The 15566-nt window shown below is 39.9% G+C and overlaps 1 protein-coding gene across 1 annotated transcript; it reads left to right on the forward strand.

The window, feature by feature from the left end:
- Positions 1 to 1272: 1272 nt before the first annotated feature.
- Positions 1273 to 6340, forward strand: LOC102200190 (zinc finger protein 497-like). Its single transcript, XM_005753996.1, has 2 exons — positions 1273 to 1516; positions 3337 to 6340. Exons 1-2 carry the CDS (start codon positions 1336 to 1338, stop codon positions 4254 to 4256), a joined length of 1101 nt encoding a protein of 366 aa, XP_005754053.1. The 5' UTR covers positions 1273 to 1335; the 3' UTR covers positions 4257 to 6340.
- The last annotated feature ends 9226 nt before the right edge of the window (positions 6341 to 15566 follow it).

The raw sequence follows: 15566 nt of genomic DNA on the forward strand, positions 1-15566 counted from the left end.
GTGTGTGTGTGTGTGTGTGTGTGTGTGTGTGTGTGTGTGTGTGTGTTTAATCCAGTCACTGAGTTTTCAGGAGTCTTGTTCTCTAACTTCGTCTCCTAAGCGTTCAACCTCAGATTTCCCTCTGATGTACTTATTTCTAATCTCATTCATTCATCCGGGTCACTCCCACAGAAAATCCCAACATCTTCAGTTCTGCCAACTACAGATCGGCCTCCTCTCTTTTGGTCAGTGACACTGTCTTCCAGCCGTATATCATACCAGGTCTAACTAGTAACTTATAAACCTTCCTTGTCACTCCTGCTGTTATGCTTCTGTCACAAATCTCTCCTGACACTTGTCTTCAGTTACTCCACCCTGATTAAATTTTCTTCTTCACCTCTCTTGTGCACTGTCCAATGTTTTGGATGGTTGACTCCAGGTATCCGAACTCACCCACTTTCACTACCTTTGCTCTTATCAGCTTCCCTATACCCATCATCCTTCTCTTTCACACATTTCTACCCTGTCTTGCTCATTCCTTTTCTCTCCAGAGCATACCTCCAGATAGATCACAGTGTTATCTGCAAACATCACAGTCCACGGACACTCCTGTCTGACCTCATCTGTCAACCTGTCCATCACCACTGCAAACAAAAAGGTGCTCAGACCCAATCCCACCTCCACTTGAACCCATCTTTCACTCCTACCTCATACATTTCCTGCACCACCCACACATACTTCTCTGCCACTTCTAACTTTCTCCTGCAGTGTCACAGTTCCTCTCTTGGCACCCTGTCATATTCTCTCTTTACATCCACAAAGGCACAGTGCAGCTCCTTATGACTTACTCTGTGCTTCTCCATCAACAATCTCAAATGCTCACTGATCATCACCTCTCTTCTCACCCTAGCTTCAACAACTCTTGCAACAAATCTTATGTACACGTGATATTTTGTATAAATAAATAAATAAATAAATAAATAAATAAATAAATAACACAGCAAATATTATTTGTATTCCTTATTTTTGTGTGTTCTCATTCTTGCTGGCTCCTGAGTGCAAATTTTAAATCACCAGAAACGGATACGTGTTGGAATTACATTAAAAAAAAGCCCAATGAATTTGAAACGAATAAAAGAAATTGAAAACATTCTGCACAATAAGACTGAAACAACCCCAAAACTGCAAGTCAAAGCACAGGAAAAATAACGAAAAACAAAAATCATTGGAAGACAATCCCTGGGGGTAAGAAGGCAGAAGAAAGTAGTTGGGGGTCACGTGACGGGGTCGAGCATCTTTTTTTTTTTTTGGTCCGTTTTAGCTGGTGGCAGGAGCTCCGTGCAGCCCAAAACAAAAATGACCAAACTGCAATTTTTAAACGTCTTTTTGACTGAGCGTCTCATGCTTGCTGCGCAGGAGATTTACAAATCTGTCGAGGACACGATTTTGGAGTACCAGGAGGAGATAGCGATCCGGGAGCGGGAGAACGACCATCTGAGACGCAGGCTGCGAGAGGCTGGGATTGAAATATGGCCAGGTTAGCTCCACTCTAAGCTAACGGTGCAGTGGTTTCTTCTTCTGCACTATTAGCCGAGTGTATGCGGGGAAGCGGGGATTGGTAGGCAGAGGAACTGAAACAGAAACGTCAATGATGAAGAGCAGCAGCAGCAGAATAATTTCGACCCGCTTCCAAGCAAGTCCAGTTTGGTCGCTGACAAGCTAGTTGATGTTAGCTGCTGGTGCTGTTGTTGTGTAGGGGCTAGCGCGATAGCAACCTTTGTTCGTTAGCCAGCCTGCTAGTCTACTAGCCTAGTGCCTATACCCGGGCTAGCACTGAGCTGTATCTGGATCCTTGTGTGTATACTAACGAATTTGTTTTGCAGACGCATACATTATCTGACAGTCACACATGCTGGAGAAGGAAAAGCAAACAAACCACCACACAAGTGATGTGTCAGCAGTGTTTGTTTACCCCGGTCTTAAACCCCTCATTCACAAACACCCATAATTCACTCGCGTTCCAAAATGCTGGCAGAGATGCCATTTAATTATTAGAAATATAGATACTGTTGTTTGCATGACACATTAATCTAAATTACCAAATTCCTGTTAAATCCTCTGTAATTTCTTTTAATACATCACTTTCAAGTCAGGGGTGTTAAACATAAGGCCTGGGGTGCCTGAATGGACCAGGCAAAGACTCCAGTTTAGCCTAATGAATGGCTTTGGAAAATGTGAAGGACGGCATAAATGTCTGACTTTTTGCTGCATCTGTTTTTGAAAGTTTTATAGCTTTGTCTACAATAAAACTTCCCAAACCAATTAAGGATTTGAAAAAAAACATTTAACAATTAAACTCTCCTGTTTTATAACATAGTTGGGGCAACAAGCTACTTGAAACCTTTCTGTAATATTACATATGCATCTCTTACAATTTAAGAGTCATGCTGAGAGATTTCTTTCATTTACTACAGCAGCATTACTTTATGTTAAAGAGAAACAGACATAAGGTTGAAATTTCACCTTTATATGAAGATATCTCAGGGAAATTTCTTTTAAAAATTTTTTGCACTGACAGAAAGTGGGACTTTCACCAGATCCGCACAGTTAAGATTGGAGTGGCTAAATGTGGCATAACTTTATCTATATAGAATAATTTAAAACAAAAGAAGTTGACCCAAAGTAATTTACAGGCACAGTCTTTTGTTATTCAGGTTTCAAAAGGAGGTGTGGGGTTGGGCAATCACCACAAAGGCCTGGTTTGCTTTAGTTTTCTGGGGAAAATGCATTGAAATAAGTTGTTGGGACAATGACCTCAGTGACCCTGATGCAAAATATGCAGTTAAAACATCTGTAATAATTATATAGACAGGATGTCCAACATGTCACCATCAACAGACTTTGGATGGTATCTTTAAAATGGTACACTTTAACTTTACCCTTGTAGCTAGACTACTTATATGCACAGTATTTACTGAGTATGTCTTTAGGCCATAGTCTTGCCATTATTGGTCATAAAACAAAAGGTTTAGGATGCCACCATGTCACTCGTAGTGTAAGCTGTGACCACGTCAGATTTTTAACATGGCATAACTAAAATGAAATATTTCTGTTTACATGTTCTATTAGTTTTACTTAAGAGTGTCGCACGTTCAGCTCTTTGCCTCTTTCATGTTAAAAAGAAAGAACAGAAAAAGGTTAACAAAGAAGATGCATCTACCATTTCTTCAAGCTCTTGTGTTGAGGAACAAGGGATTTTAATATTTGATTTCAAATGTCATCAACAGGCTGTTAACATATTTTCTTCAATGCAGTCAGTGGTTTCGTCTGACCAGCTTCCTTCCAATGTCTTTTCAGATCGTCCGTCCATGGCGTTGTTGGACGAGGAGGATGGTGAGCATCCGCGACGCGAGTGGAGTCCCAGCATGGGGCACGAAGAACGCATTCCTATTCAGATCAAGGACAAAAGAGATATGCGGGCCAACCAAGCGGATGATCAGCTTCGGGGACATGGTTCTTGCAGCACATCAGAGAATATGTTCTCTCCTCCTCGTGTTGGAAATGAATATCCTCAGGATGGCCCACACACATCCAACGTCCCGCAGAATCAGGGTGTGGAAAACAGGGAAAGGGATCCTGGATCTCGAGGTCCCCCGAGGCATGTGAAGGCAGAGAGCGGAGCTGGCCACAGAGGCTCAACTTCCTCCAACAACGGCGCCCAGCCTCTTGCACCGGTCAATCCAAACTGCTCAAACGAGAACAACATTGACATTATTGGGGTGGAGAATGGCGGACAGATGGTTGGTGCTAAGGGTGCTGGAAACGCAGCGAACAGAGGACAGGCTTCTCACATGCGGAACCAGGGAGCCAGCGCCGTAGACTGTCCCCATCAGAAGTCCCCCCTACAAGGCCACATGTCTTCTTTCTGTTGCAAAGTTTGCGGTGAGGCGTTTAGTCACATTGGCCACTTACACGTGCATGTGCAAGTGCACACTCGGGAAAAACCTTACCGCTGTGGAGTATGCGGAAAATGCTGCAGCTCCTCAGGCAGACTTCAAGAACACCAGCGTAGCCACACGGGAGAAAAACCGTTCCGCTGTCAGATTTGCGGAAAGGGCTTCACACAGATGGCTCACTTGAAGGTGCACATGAGGATCCACACAGGAGAAAAGCCATACAGTTGTCCTGTGTGTGGCAAGTGCTTCAGCCGCTCTGACAAAATCAAAAGGCATCTTCAGACCCATAGCCGTGAGGGAACATATTTCTCAGGGCAATGATGCAACTGTGTTGCTATACAATCTGTTGTGTGAATCTTGAAGAAACTTTTCTATAAAAAGCTCAAATTGCTGCCATTAGGACGATGAGTTGTTTCTTCCAATATTTCAGGATCGAAGAATTCTGCAAATCCTGGAGAACTTTTTTTTTTTCCTAACCTAATAATCCTCAGTCCATCAATAGAATTTATATTAGCCAGTTTAGTTTGTTGTTTAACACATTTTTTGTACTTGTCACTGAGTGTTAAATATTTGACACCATTTGCATCATTAGCTAGACTTTCTGTAATATCTAGCCTTTCTTTAGTCAAATAAATAGCATGAAGAAGTCTTCCACCCACATCTTGAAGCTGAGACACATCAAGATCTGCAAGAATGTCCAGCACAGTCACAGCTTATGAGCAGCCGGTCACTTCCAAGTCACACATGAGTTTTAAAATCTCTCACTTTATGACTTAAACTAAAGAGCAATGTATGCATAAAATCATCTTAATTTTATTAGCTAACAAACAGAGCTAATAGTGATGGTTTGGTAAATAAAACCTGTGTATTACATGGCTAAAGCACTGCCGTTTAAAATAAAATACTTTTATTTTTAAATGTAGCATTTTTTTTAAAAGAAAAATATTAGTGTTGCCAAAAAGCCCTGTAAACTGGAGATGTGGCTGATATAAAAGGAAGAGTCTGATCTAACATTTATCTCCAACAATTTTCTTATTGTCTAACTTAACTTTCTTTTTTTTTTTTTTCTTTTTTTAAATTAGGTGCTGTTACATGAAATGCTTACATGCTGCTATCTCACATGAGCCCTTTTCAGACATGCTTGCCTTATCAGCCTGTTAAACTTACGGCACATGTCATTTTAACACAAACTTTTGTGTTCACATAACTTACTGCTTCCACTGCAGAGATGAAGAGTCGTGCAAACACAGTTTTTCCTGTGTGTGCAATGTGCACACTTTGGGGTTATTTCTCTCTGTCATTGTTGTCAGGAGAAGAGTCTCTCTGTGTGTTGCAATGAAGGTGCTGCTGAAAGAAGCGTCCCCTGACCCTCTCACACAGGCTCGGACAGGTCCCTACCTGTTCTGTATTACGCAGCTAAAAGGCATCATAAAGGAATGTCTGCTGAGCTGAACACCTGTCAAAGAGCACAAGAGGCATGCGCTTTGGCATTCTTGTGTTTTTATCTATCCAGTAATGTGACTGGATGTATTTCAGACTTGTGCACAAAGTGGCACATTACAAGGTCTGACTTTAGTGAGGTTTGACCTCTACAGAAAAGTGTCCAAGGTGCATTAGGATACTGTGCGCATGTCTGAAAGTTACTCTTGTTTCATGATGTTGATTAAAAGGAGGATACATCTGTCAGGAGAGTGCACCACTATTTTGTGAGATTCTGTATAAAATCCACTGTTTCTGACCCATTATACATTTAGGAATTTTGTGATGTCTTTTTTTGTTTGTTTTAACGACATGCACTATTGCATTAGTCCTGGATGATGCAGGAATTGACACTATGACAGGACCAGGCAGTATTAGCAGAAACTGTGTGGTTTTTCAGGGATTTCATTCACAGTAGTGATCATTTAAATGTTTTTGGGAGTGGTCTCCCTCCACTTAAGAGTTATGATTGGTTTTTCATGGATTAAAGTCCTTCCTCTTCACAGTGATTGATCCCTTCACAGCAGATTCATCAGTTTCTCCTCTCAGGATTAATGCTGCATTCATAACTGGGGGCAGTTGAGAAGCATTAAACAGTTATGATCAATTTAATTTTTTCTCTGCTTGTAGCTGAAGTAAATACAAAAAAAGAAACTTGTATCCACGTATCGTGCAAAAAGATGAACGATAACGAAAGAGTGGTCTTTCCAGAGTGTGTCAGAGCTCAGTCGCTATGGAGGCCTTGTCTCGCATCATTTGTCCCTCTACATGTGATGAATGCAGCATGAAAAAAAAAGAACTAAACTCCAGCACATCTTCTCAACTTACCAGCAGCCCAACTCACAGTCTTCTCTGGGACATCTTTGTTCCCCTGCGCACACATACTGTACAGTGTTGTATCAATATGTATTAAATGTTATTTTTTAATAAACTAGCAGTTGAGTATTTGTTGCTGTTGTCTCATATGTGGCCAAAGTATTCTAAGAGAGATTATTTTCATAGCTAATCACATCAAGCATCCAAAGGTACAAGACACTAATGTTTGCACATTTAGACAAAACTTCTGGCAGCTTGAATTTTCTTGTTTGACGAATTGCAATGTTCCAGTGAATTCTAAATAATACTACCCAGGATTTGAGCACAGCCCCTTCATATGGGAGGCAAATGTATAACTACTAAACTATGAAAGTGCCTCAGACTTTGGACAAATGAAGGTTATTTGTGCCATGGCTGTATTTAAGAATGCTGATTAAATGTGTGCTACTCAGTACCGCTAAATCAAGTCTTGAATGTAATTAAACTCCTACTGAGTTTCAGCTGCTTAAGAAAATTAATTCTAATTCATTGTCGCATCTTTAGCATTCAAGTACCTTGGCCTTCGAAGTAAACATTGAAAACCATTTCTAAATAACACCTGTCTGCTCAAAAGCAATACAGTTTTGGAAAAGCTGGGGAAGTTTCTTAGAATGACAAGCTTTTGCTAGTTGTTGAGTCAGAGTAAGCTCAAGAACTGTTAGCTGTCAGCTTTACAGTGTTTATTAGCAGCACAGATTAGTTTGCAGTATGTCAATAACAAATTCCTGTCCCTGCAAAGATGGCTAATTTGGAGAAATCCACTGCCCCAAAACAATATATACTAAGTTGTAGTTAGGTTTGACTATTTTATATTCATTACACAATACATACACTTAGGGACACTGACCTGTTTCTCTTACTTTAGCATCAATGCCATGGCTTATCTGGAGAAAGAATGGAGTATGCTGTGCCTTTGTACTACACCACAATCAGTGAAATGTGCCATTTTCTTTAGTTACAATAATGCACTTTATAGGCATATAAAAACAAAGAAGCAGCATGTACAATCAAGAACCTTTAAACAGGCTGTCACAATGTGTTACTCGTCTCTTAATAATAATGCAGTCATGCTATTTTATATTGTAGTAACAGATTCACAACACCTGGTGGAGTCCTTTCCATGTGATTGTTAGTCATTAGTCTGACTGCAAGAGTGTGAAATATGAATGTAAATCTAATCAAATAAACAACAGCTTTTTTGGTGTTGAAACATTGAAGTGCTATACTGAACTTTCATATATTGAAAGCAAGTCATTATTATCAATGGACCTAATCCAAACTTGTGTCTATATGTTTTTGGGTGCATGCAGTCTTTTTCTGCAACAATTAGTGGAACAAAGCAATCACAGAAAGTTCTAGCAGCAATCCGGCAAATCATCTGAAACTGAAACAAGATGCTATCAAAGGCACTTTCACAACTTTTCAGACAGACAGGAGTATTCACTCAGTTTTGTGATATTTATCAAAGTTCTAACATCCTTGTTTGCATATCAGTTATTGAATCAGCAGCCGTGAATACTGAGAGTGACTTGAGCATCAAGCAGCCCTTCTGGAGCCGATCAAGTTTGCAGCCCACTCTGTGATCTGCAGTGAGATGTCACATCTCGTCAAAGTGCAAAGAGGAAGCAGTTATTGCACGAAGCAGGAAGTCTGAGGCGGCTCTAGCTGATATATTGCATTTTATTTGCTCATATCAAATTTCTGTGATAATACTGAGGTACTAAAGAGGGTCAGTTTGGAATGAAAACCCATTTTCTCTCTTGCTGAATAATTATATAAGCTAATCACAGTCAATCAAATCTCAACTCTTGTGCAATCAGCCAAAAGTGGCAAATGATTGCCTGTGTAAAAGAACTCAACTCATCTCATGCAATCAGTAGCAGTGATGGCTCTTTTCCCTGCTTTTCTTTGCCAAGCGCTTACGCACAAGTATCACTTAACTGGACTGTGACAAAAAAAATAATCATCCCTTGCATTTTTGTGGCCCACCATAATCCCACCATAAATATCTCTGATGCATACACATATTATGTTTATATTTCATTTCATTTTGTTTAAATATAGATATTGAAGCAGGTCTTAATCAGGTTGCTTGGTACAGTTGTTTGTAGGGTTATTTCTTAGTTGCGCTGCAGCATGTGACAATAATTAAAAGCTACACTTTAGCTATTAGCAGTGGTTCATGGTCAAAGTAGCCATCCACTTTGCTTCAGATTCTCTTTCTTCCTATATATGTCCCTCCATCTATTTACTTATCACGTCTTCCTTGTCTCTTCCTCACTTCTCCACAGCTGGTGCAGCTGCAGCAGCTTCCTGTGACTGTGAGACCTGGTTACTAGCTGTTACTAGTTGTTGCTAGTACTACTGTTCACGGTGTAGCAGCACTGACAGCTAACATAGTCAATTTGACATATTTAGCTGTATCTATTATTAGTTTCTTTTTAATGTTTTCCCTCAGCTTTTCAGCTCCACCTTTGCAAGTACTTCCACACTAAACTTTTTCTACAAGCTGCGTGAGCGCACAGCAAAGGGAGGGGAAGGGCCAGTCGTGTTAAGAGATTTGACTGAGGAATATAGTATCAGTAGGGATGGGAACTGATAAGAATTTAGCAATTCCGATTATCAATATCACTTAGTGATTCAATTGGCTTCACCACCACGTTACATTACAGACATTACATTCATGTAAATTAATTACATGGTGCGTGGTCAAATGTTTATGCATCTTAAAGCTATTTCCCCTCTTAGTTGTGCTCAGTTTTGGGGTCAGTACTGAAAAAAGTAATCATTGCACATATTACAAAGAACAATTTTCTTAAAAGTAATGCAGTATGTTACTTAATTGCACAGTTACTTTCATGTTACTCTGTAAATTGATTTGAAACGCACTGTCTCACTAATTAACATAAACCTGAGGCTACAGCCCCAGATGCCAAAACATATCACTATCCCAATGAGGACACACGCGATCTTTCTCTTAATATTTAGGTATGAACAAAGCCAACAACACAAATCACAGATGAAAACCAGTACAAAGAAGAACCGGTTCTCAAGTCCCATCCATAAGTGTCTGTAATGAAAATGAATGAATGGGCTGCTGTCGGTGCTGTTACAGCCCACAAATGAGTTGGCATACTGGGAAAATGCCTGGGATACCAGATTACCAGTCCAGCCCTGGAAAAATAGAAAAGAGGGAATGTCTGCAGGAGGGCCTGATGCAAAAGACTAAGGATTTTAGTCATGTGCCCAACAGAAGAGTGACTAATACTCAAAGGACAGATGAAGTTTTTATAGAGTTTGAAAACAAATTCTCACACTGAAATATTTCTGGTACAGAATGTTCATCATGAAAACAAATGGCCACCTCACAGCCACGTGGTAGCCTATGTCACCATGTCCAGGTTCATGCTCCTCCAAAAGTGCAAAAAATTAAGTGTCTGTAATTCAGTGCTCTTGCCCTGATGAAGTTAACTATTTTAGTTACAGTATCAAAGACATGGTTATTTTCATATATTTAAGTGGCTTTTAGCTTTTAGAGCAGCATAAGACAGGAAAGATGGAAGAATGCTGCATCACTTGCTGTAATACTGAACTTAAAAGTACAAACATGCAAAACTCAAAAGCTAGAAACTAGAAACTAAAAACTAGAAACAAACTACCAGGAGGAGAACATTAAGAGGAGAACATGGCACAGAGGAAGACAGAGGACTTAAGTACACACAGGATCACCATCAACCATTTCTTCCTTTTCAAAGTTGTATTTAAAAGTAGAATGGGAGGGAGAGCCTTCAGTTTTCAGGCCCCTCTTCTGTGGAACCAGCTTCCAGTTTGGATTCGGGAGACAGACACTATCTCTACTTTTAAGATTAGGCTTAAAACTTTCCTTTTTGCTAAAGCATATAGTTAGGGCTGGACCAGGTGACCCTGAATCCTCCCTTAGTTATGCTGCAATAGACATAGGCTGCCGGGGGATTCCCATGATGCATTGAGTTTTTCCTTTCCAGTCACCTTTCTCACTCACTATGTATTAACAGACCTCTCTGCATTAAATCATATCTGTTATTAACCTCTGTCTCTCTTCCACAGCATGTCTTTTATCCTGTCTTCCTTCTCTCACCCCAACCGGTCGCAGCAGATGGCCGCCCCTCCCTGAGCCTGGTTCTGCCGGAGGTTTCTTCCTGTTAAAAGGGAGTTTTTCCTTCCCACTGCTGCCAAAGTGCTTGCTCATAGGGGGTCATATGATTGTTGTTTTTTTTTATCTGTATCTATGAAGCGCCTTGAGGCGACTTATGTTGTGATTTGGCGCTATATAAATAAAATTGAATTGAATTGAATTGAATTTCAAAGGGAGTTTTTCCTCCCCACTGTCGCCAAGTGTTTGCTCATATGGAATCACACGATTGTTGGGCTTTCTCTGGAAAAGAGAAAACAGAAGTGATTGTATAAAGGGCAGTGAGGTGACAGTGATTTGACACTATAAGAATGAAATGGAAATGATTTGAATTAAACTGAATTAACTAACAGAAAATTAGTTTTTACCTTTATGTCTCTTTTCTTCTTTTGTGTCTCCGTGCAGGTATGATGACTGTTTATTTTGCTAAAATCTTCTTTCAGTAAAATTACTCAAACTCAACCTGACTACATAGAGTAAAGACCAGCATACAGTATGTGTACTAAAGACAAGACACAGGCTCACCTTTAAGGAAATGAAAGAAAACTGTCTTGAGACGTTATTTTAGGACTAGAAGAGAATGTGCTGTGTTATTAAGATGTTTCATACTTTTGTATGTTTGTATTTCTAAATGATTCGCAATAAAGCTGCAGAAAACTGTTGACAGAGAAGCATTGTCAGAAGCAGTGTCTGAGCATCTTTATTGATTTATCCCCTTTTCAGAGCGTAACACTTGCATGGCCGGTGTGCCAGATTACCAGTCTAACTTTTTCCAACTTTTATCAAAACCTTGCTGACTTTGAAAAGAGTTTAGTAAAAATGTAGCCCTAATGTTGAGTATAAAGTGTACAGGTACACCTGTTTGCCTGCCTTGTTGTAATGCAACTCTCTAATCAGCCAACCACAGATCAGTAATTCAAAGTATTTTAGGCAAGTAGGCATGGCAAAGACAGCTTGATGACGTTGAAACTGAGCATCAGGAAGAAAGGTGAGTAAAAGTGTGTTGGTTGTTGTTGGTAGTGTTTCAGAAAGTGCTGGTCTGCTGGGTCTCCAGGGTTTACAGAAAATATCCTGTGAGCATCAGTTTTCTGGATGAAAATACCTTGTTGAGGTTAGAAGGGAATAACCAGAGAGCCTCGAAGCTGATTTAAGGGCAACAGTAACGCAATCAATCACTTGTTACAAACAAACTATGCAGAAGAGCATCCCTGAAAGCATACCTGTTTCAAGTAAACCTCTGACAGTGTGTTACTGTATTTGCTCGTACATACATATTTGAAAAATCTCAAAGTAATTTGATTGAAAATGCTAACCCAATGCTGGACAGTATTCAGGAAAGTCAGTGATCTACAGCTGTAACTGACAAAAGTACAAACTGTTTCGATAGTAAAGTATGCGTAGAACCAGTAGCAGTGTGCATAAGAATGTCAAGAATCTCAAATGTGGGTTCGGAAACGTGTTACTGATTTGAAAACTGCAATAACAGTAGCGAGAATGACTTTTCTGCTGTGAGAATAGCACCAAAGTGATCGCGAAAAACTACAATCTGAGCCAGTGTCTCATCGCAGGCCTGCACTGTTTCATAAATCTTCCCTTTTGCTCCTGCTGCTCTCCTCCTGTCACAAATTACTCATGACACTATAAGCATCAGGAAACAGATGAGGAAAAAAAGAAAAGAAAACTCAGGACAAAGCACAGACCACTGTATAGTACACTAATGCAATGCTATTAAGCTAGGTGAGAGTTGTGACTGACAAAAACTTTTCAAATGAACTGTGAAATTATTGCCTCAAAGCAATAACAAAATGTGCTTAGTAGTGATGAAGTATGTGTAGAACCAGTAGCATAGTGGAATTGTGTACAAACACAACGCAAAAGACTAATGCAGGCGAGGAAACACATTCACAATGTGAGAACTGCATTAAGAGTGGTGAGAATAATCTTACTGATGTGAGAATTGCTTCAAAGCGACTGAGAAACTGTAAGGCAACCACACGGAAAGAAAGCTGCAATGTGGCAATAAGCCATAAAAGAAAGAAAACCCGTCTAACAGCGTCTTCTTTTCTAGAAACAGAGGCACTGTCACTTCTCATAGTCCACAGGCCTCACAGTTTACTACTCCTTTGACAGAGTAGTCCAGTCATAATTATAGCGAGCCTGTTCGGTCATCAAACATCACAGTTTGGTGTACTTGCCATCCCTTGCACTCCAGTAAAGCTTTTACAGTCATCATGATGACAAAGCTGTCATATCTAACAGAGCTGTACTTTGTGTAATGTGGGCAGTGAAAGAGCTTACTTTTGGTCGGCACACATACTGATAATTCTTCTTCTCTCACTCCTATCATGTAACTATGTAACCGTAAGTGCTATGTAAAAGTACACCATAAAGACTCATATAATAACCCTTTCTATGTAACCCACTATATATACTGTTGCTTAAGTCATTCATGGAAAGTTGCTGTCTTAAAAGGAATTGATGAGGAAACAATGGCTGTAGTTACTGGAACCAGGCTTAAACCTTTGGTTTATGTAAAGCCAAGATTTTACTTTTATGTTTATTCTTTTTATACAGTTTAAAAATATAAGATGTGAACTTGCCACTTTTTTGGAAGAGTGCTGATTTACATCCTTAGTCTCTGGACACGACACATAAAACTGTTATTATATACAAAAGCCATGCACCAAAAAACACAAAACTAAAAGAAAAACGTAGATAATAAAGCCAATTAAGTGAGTTGATATGGTTAGGGATGTTCACTGTGGACTAACCCCTAAGCCCTCAAGACATTACCTGGATCTGCTCTGTGGTCAATAATCTTTTAATACACACCTCTACTAACAACTGTAAAAGGATGCTTGTATTGTCAGACCTCTCCGTTTATCTGTAGGAACACACACTTCCTGTAAAAATGATATTTTCGCTACATTCACTCAGTCCTTAAGGTCTAAAAACACTGGGACAATAATCTATGACCTAATTAGTGTTTCTTTGTCTGACAGTTGCTGATTGAGAGAACAGAGAGATGAACATGTTCTCCAGGAAACATTTATATGCTGGCCTCCGATGAACATTTAAACCTCGTAACAAAGTGATTCATTGCTCTCACTAGTTAAAAACACCTCAGGTTTAAAATTTGAAGTGTACAGCCTTGATCAAACGAAGCTAAGATACAGAAAAGAAAGGATGCTGCCATCTGTCCCAGGGTATGTAAGACTCGGAGTTGAGTCACAGATCTGCTGTTGGACGTCTACCAGGAAACAAGAGGAAAAAAATATTCCCCCACACAAAACACCACCAGTTTCCACCAGTTTCTTTGTGTGACTGTGGTGACCCATTCCTGTTTTTGTCACAGTCACACAAGTCAGCTTTGTGTGGCAGGTACACACATTTTCAGGACATCGATTCAGTTTTCCTTCTCTTCAGTGGAGCGGTATTCATCCTATCAGAGAAGTCTGCAGGGAGTCTGTAACAGAGATCTGACTTTCTGCAAGCGGAGTCTGTGCTGTTATTCACAAGACAACACTGAAGTAAAAACTTCACTTTACTATGACAAAAACCAGAACTCATTCAACTTTGGGGAGATTTTACAGTTACAATAAAGCCTATTCCAGCTGTCACACAGAAAGTCACAAGCCTATCACAGGGCCAACATGAGAGACAGACAACCATTTATGGTCAAATTCTGTCAGGGCACTGGGTTTGTGACCCAGCATTTTGAGTTTATTTTGTATGTCTAATTTCTTATGATGTATTAGAGTAATGGTAAGTTCTACTGTTATTATTAGTATGTCTTAGGTTTTGTTTAGTTAAAATTTCATCCGTGCTCCCTTGTTTGTGTTGTTTTCTGTTTCCTATGTAAGTCTCTTGTACTTTACGTATGATTTTTAGTTATGTCTAAGCCTCGTTCCCCTTATCTGTTTCCTGTTCCTCTCCTTCTGTATCCTTCCGTCTCCCCAGTCTGTTATGTTTCATGTCTGCGTTTTCCATGTCATATTGTCAGGCTTGTGCTGTCACAGTCTTCGTCTCATTATGTTTCCTGTTTTATTTTGACAGTCTCGTGTTTCCATGTTCAATGTGTTTAGTTTTGCTTCACCTGTGGTGTCATGTTCATTTGTATCAGCTGTGTTCCCCGTGTGTTTCCATGTCCCTCACCACCCTTCTGTGTATTTAAGTCCTCTGTCTTCCTTTGTTCACTGTGAGGTTGTCTTTGGCTTTTTTCATGTTCAGGTTTTTAATCATGTTCAAGATTTTGTTCTCCGCCTCTTTTGTTTTTAGCATTTAGTTTTTTCCACTTTAGCTCTAGTTAGTTTGGCCTCAGTGTACATCTGCCTTTTTTTGTACCTTTTGTTAAATTAATATAGTTTCGTTCCGAGCATCTGGATTTGGGTCCTTCTCCCTCAGCACGGTCTGCCAGTGCAAACCGTGACACAATTCATGCCCATTTAGCACCACCAAGACAGGGTGCCTGTAATGGAGCACACGCAGGCACTTTTCTAGCATCAGGTTAGACCTCCTTTTGCCTCAGAACTGCCTTAATTCCTCATGGTGCTGGAAACATTCCTCTGATTTTGGTCCATACTGACATACTAGCTTTACACCGTTACTGCAGATTTGTAGGCTGTGCATCCAAAAAAGTGCTCCATTGGACTGAGATTAAATAAGGTGCTGAAAATTAGAGAATTTCTGGTTCCACTATGATGCTCCATTGGATTAACATCTGGTGACTGTCATGTTCAACAAACCAGTTTGAGATGGTTTGAGCTTTGTGACAGTGCAGGGCATGATCAACTGTATAACCCCATGTCGCTTATTTAATTTGGATATATCCAAATGGACCTAAAAAGTACTCCGGAAACCACACAGACGGACAAACATCCTGTTTTCCAAGTACATATCGTCTAAATACCCCATCATCTCAAACAATGATGAGTTATATCCTCGTTAAGATTACATTTTTGATGTAATGTGTACATACAAAAAAGAGGAGGAACACATTAATTTATCACACTTTGTATTTCCTGCAGCTTTTGCTTGACTGCTCTCTGTGCTGGTATGATCCCACTTTTATCTCAAGATACAACACTAGCTCTGGAGGAAATTAAAGCATATATTGTACTCTGGCA

The sequence above is a fragment of the Pundamilia nyererei genome, unplaced genomic scaffold (assembly GCF_000239375.1).
Source record: "Pundamilia nyererei isolate P.nyererei 1_Seehausen unplaced genomic scaffold, PunNye1.0 scaffold00491, whole genome shotgun sequence".
NCBI classification, from domain to species: domain Eukaryota; kingdom Metazoa; phylum Chordata; class Actinopteri; order Cichliformes; family Cichlidae; genus Pundamilia; species Pundamilia nyererei.

What these genes read in the sequence shown, in the direction of transcription:
- LOC102200190 (XM_005753996.1), top strand. Translation starts at nt 1,336, where the DNA reads ATGACCAAACTGCAATTTTTAAACGTCTTTTTGACTGAGCGTCTCATG. An exon ending in TGGGATTGAAATATGGCCAG is followed by an intron (nt 1,517 to 3,336) that starts GTTAGCTCCACT and finishes ATGTCTTTTCAG; the next exon opens with ATCGTCCGTCCATGGCGTTG.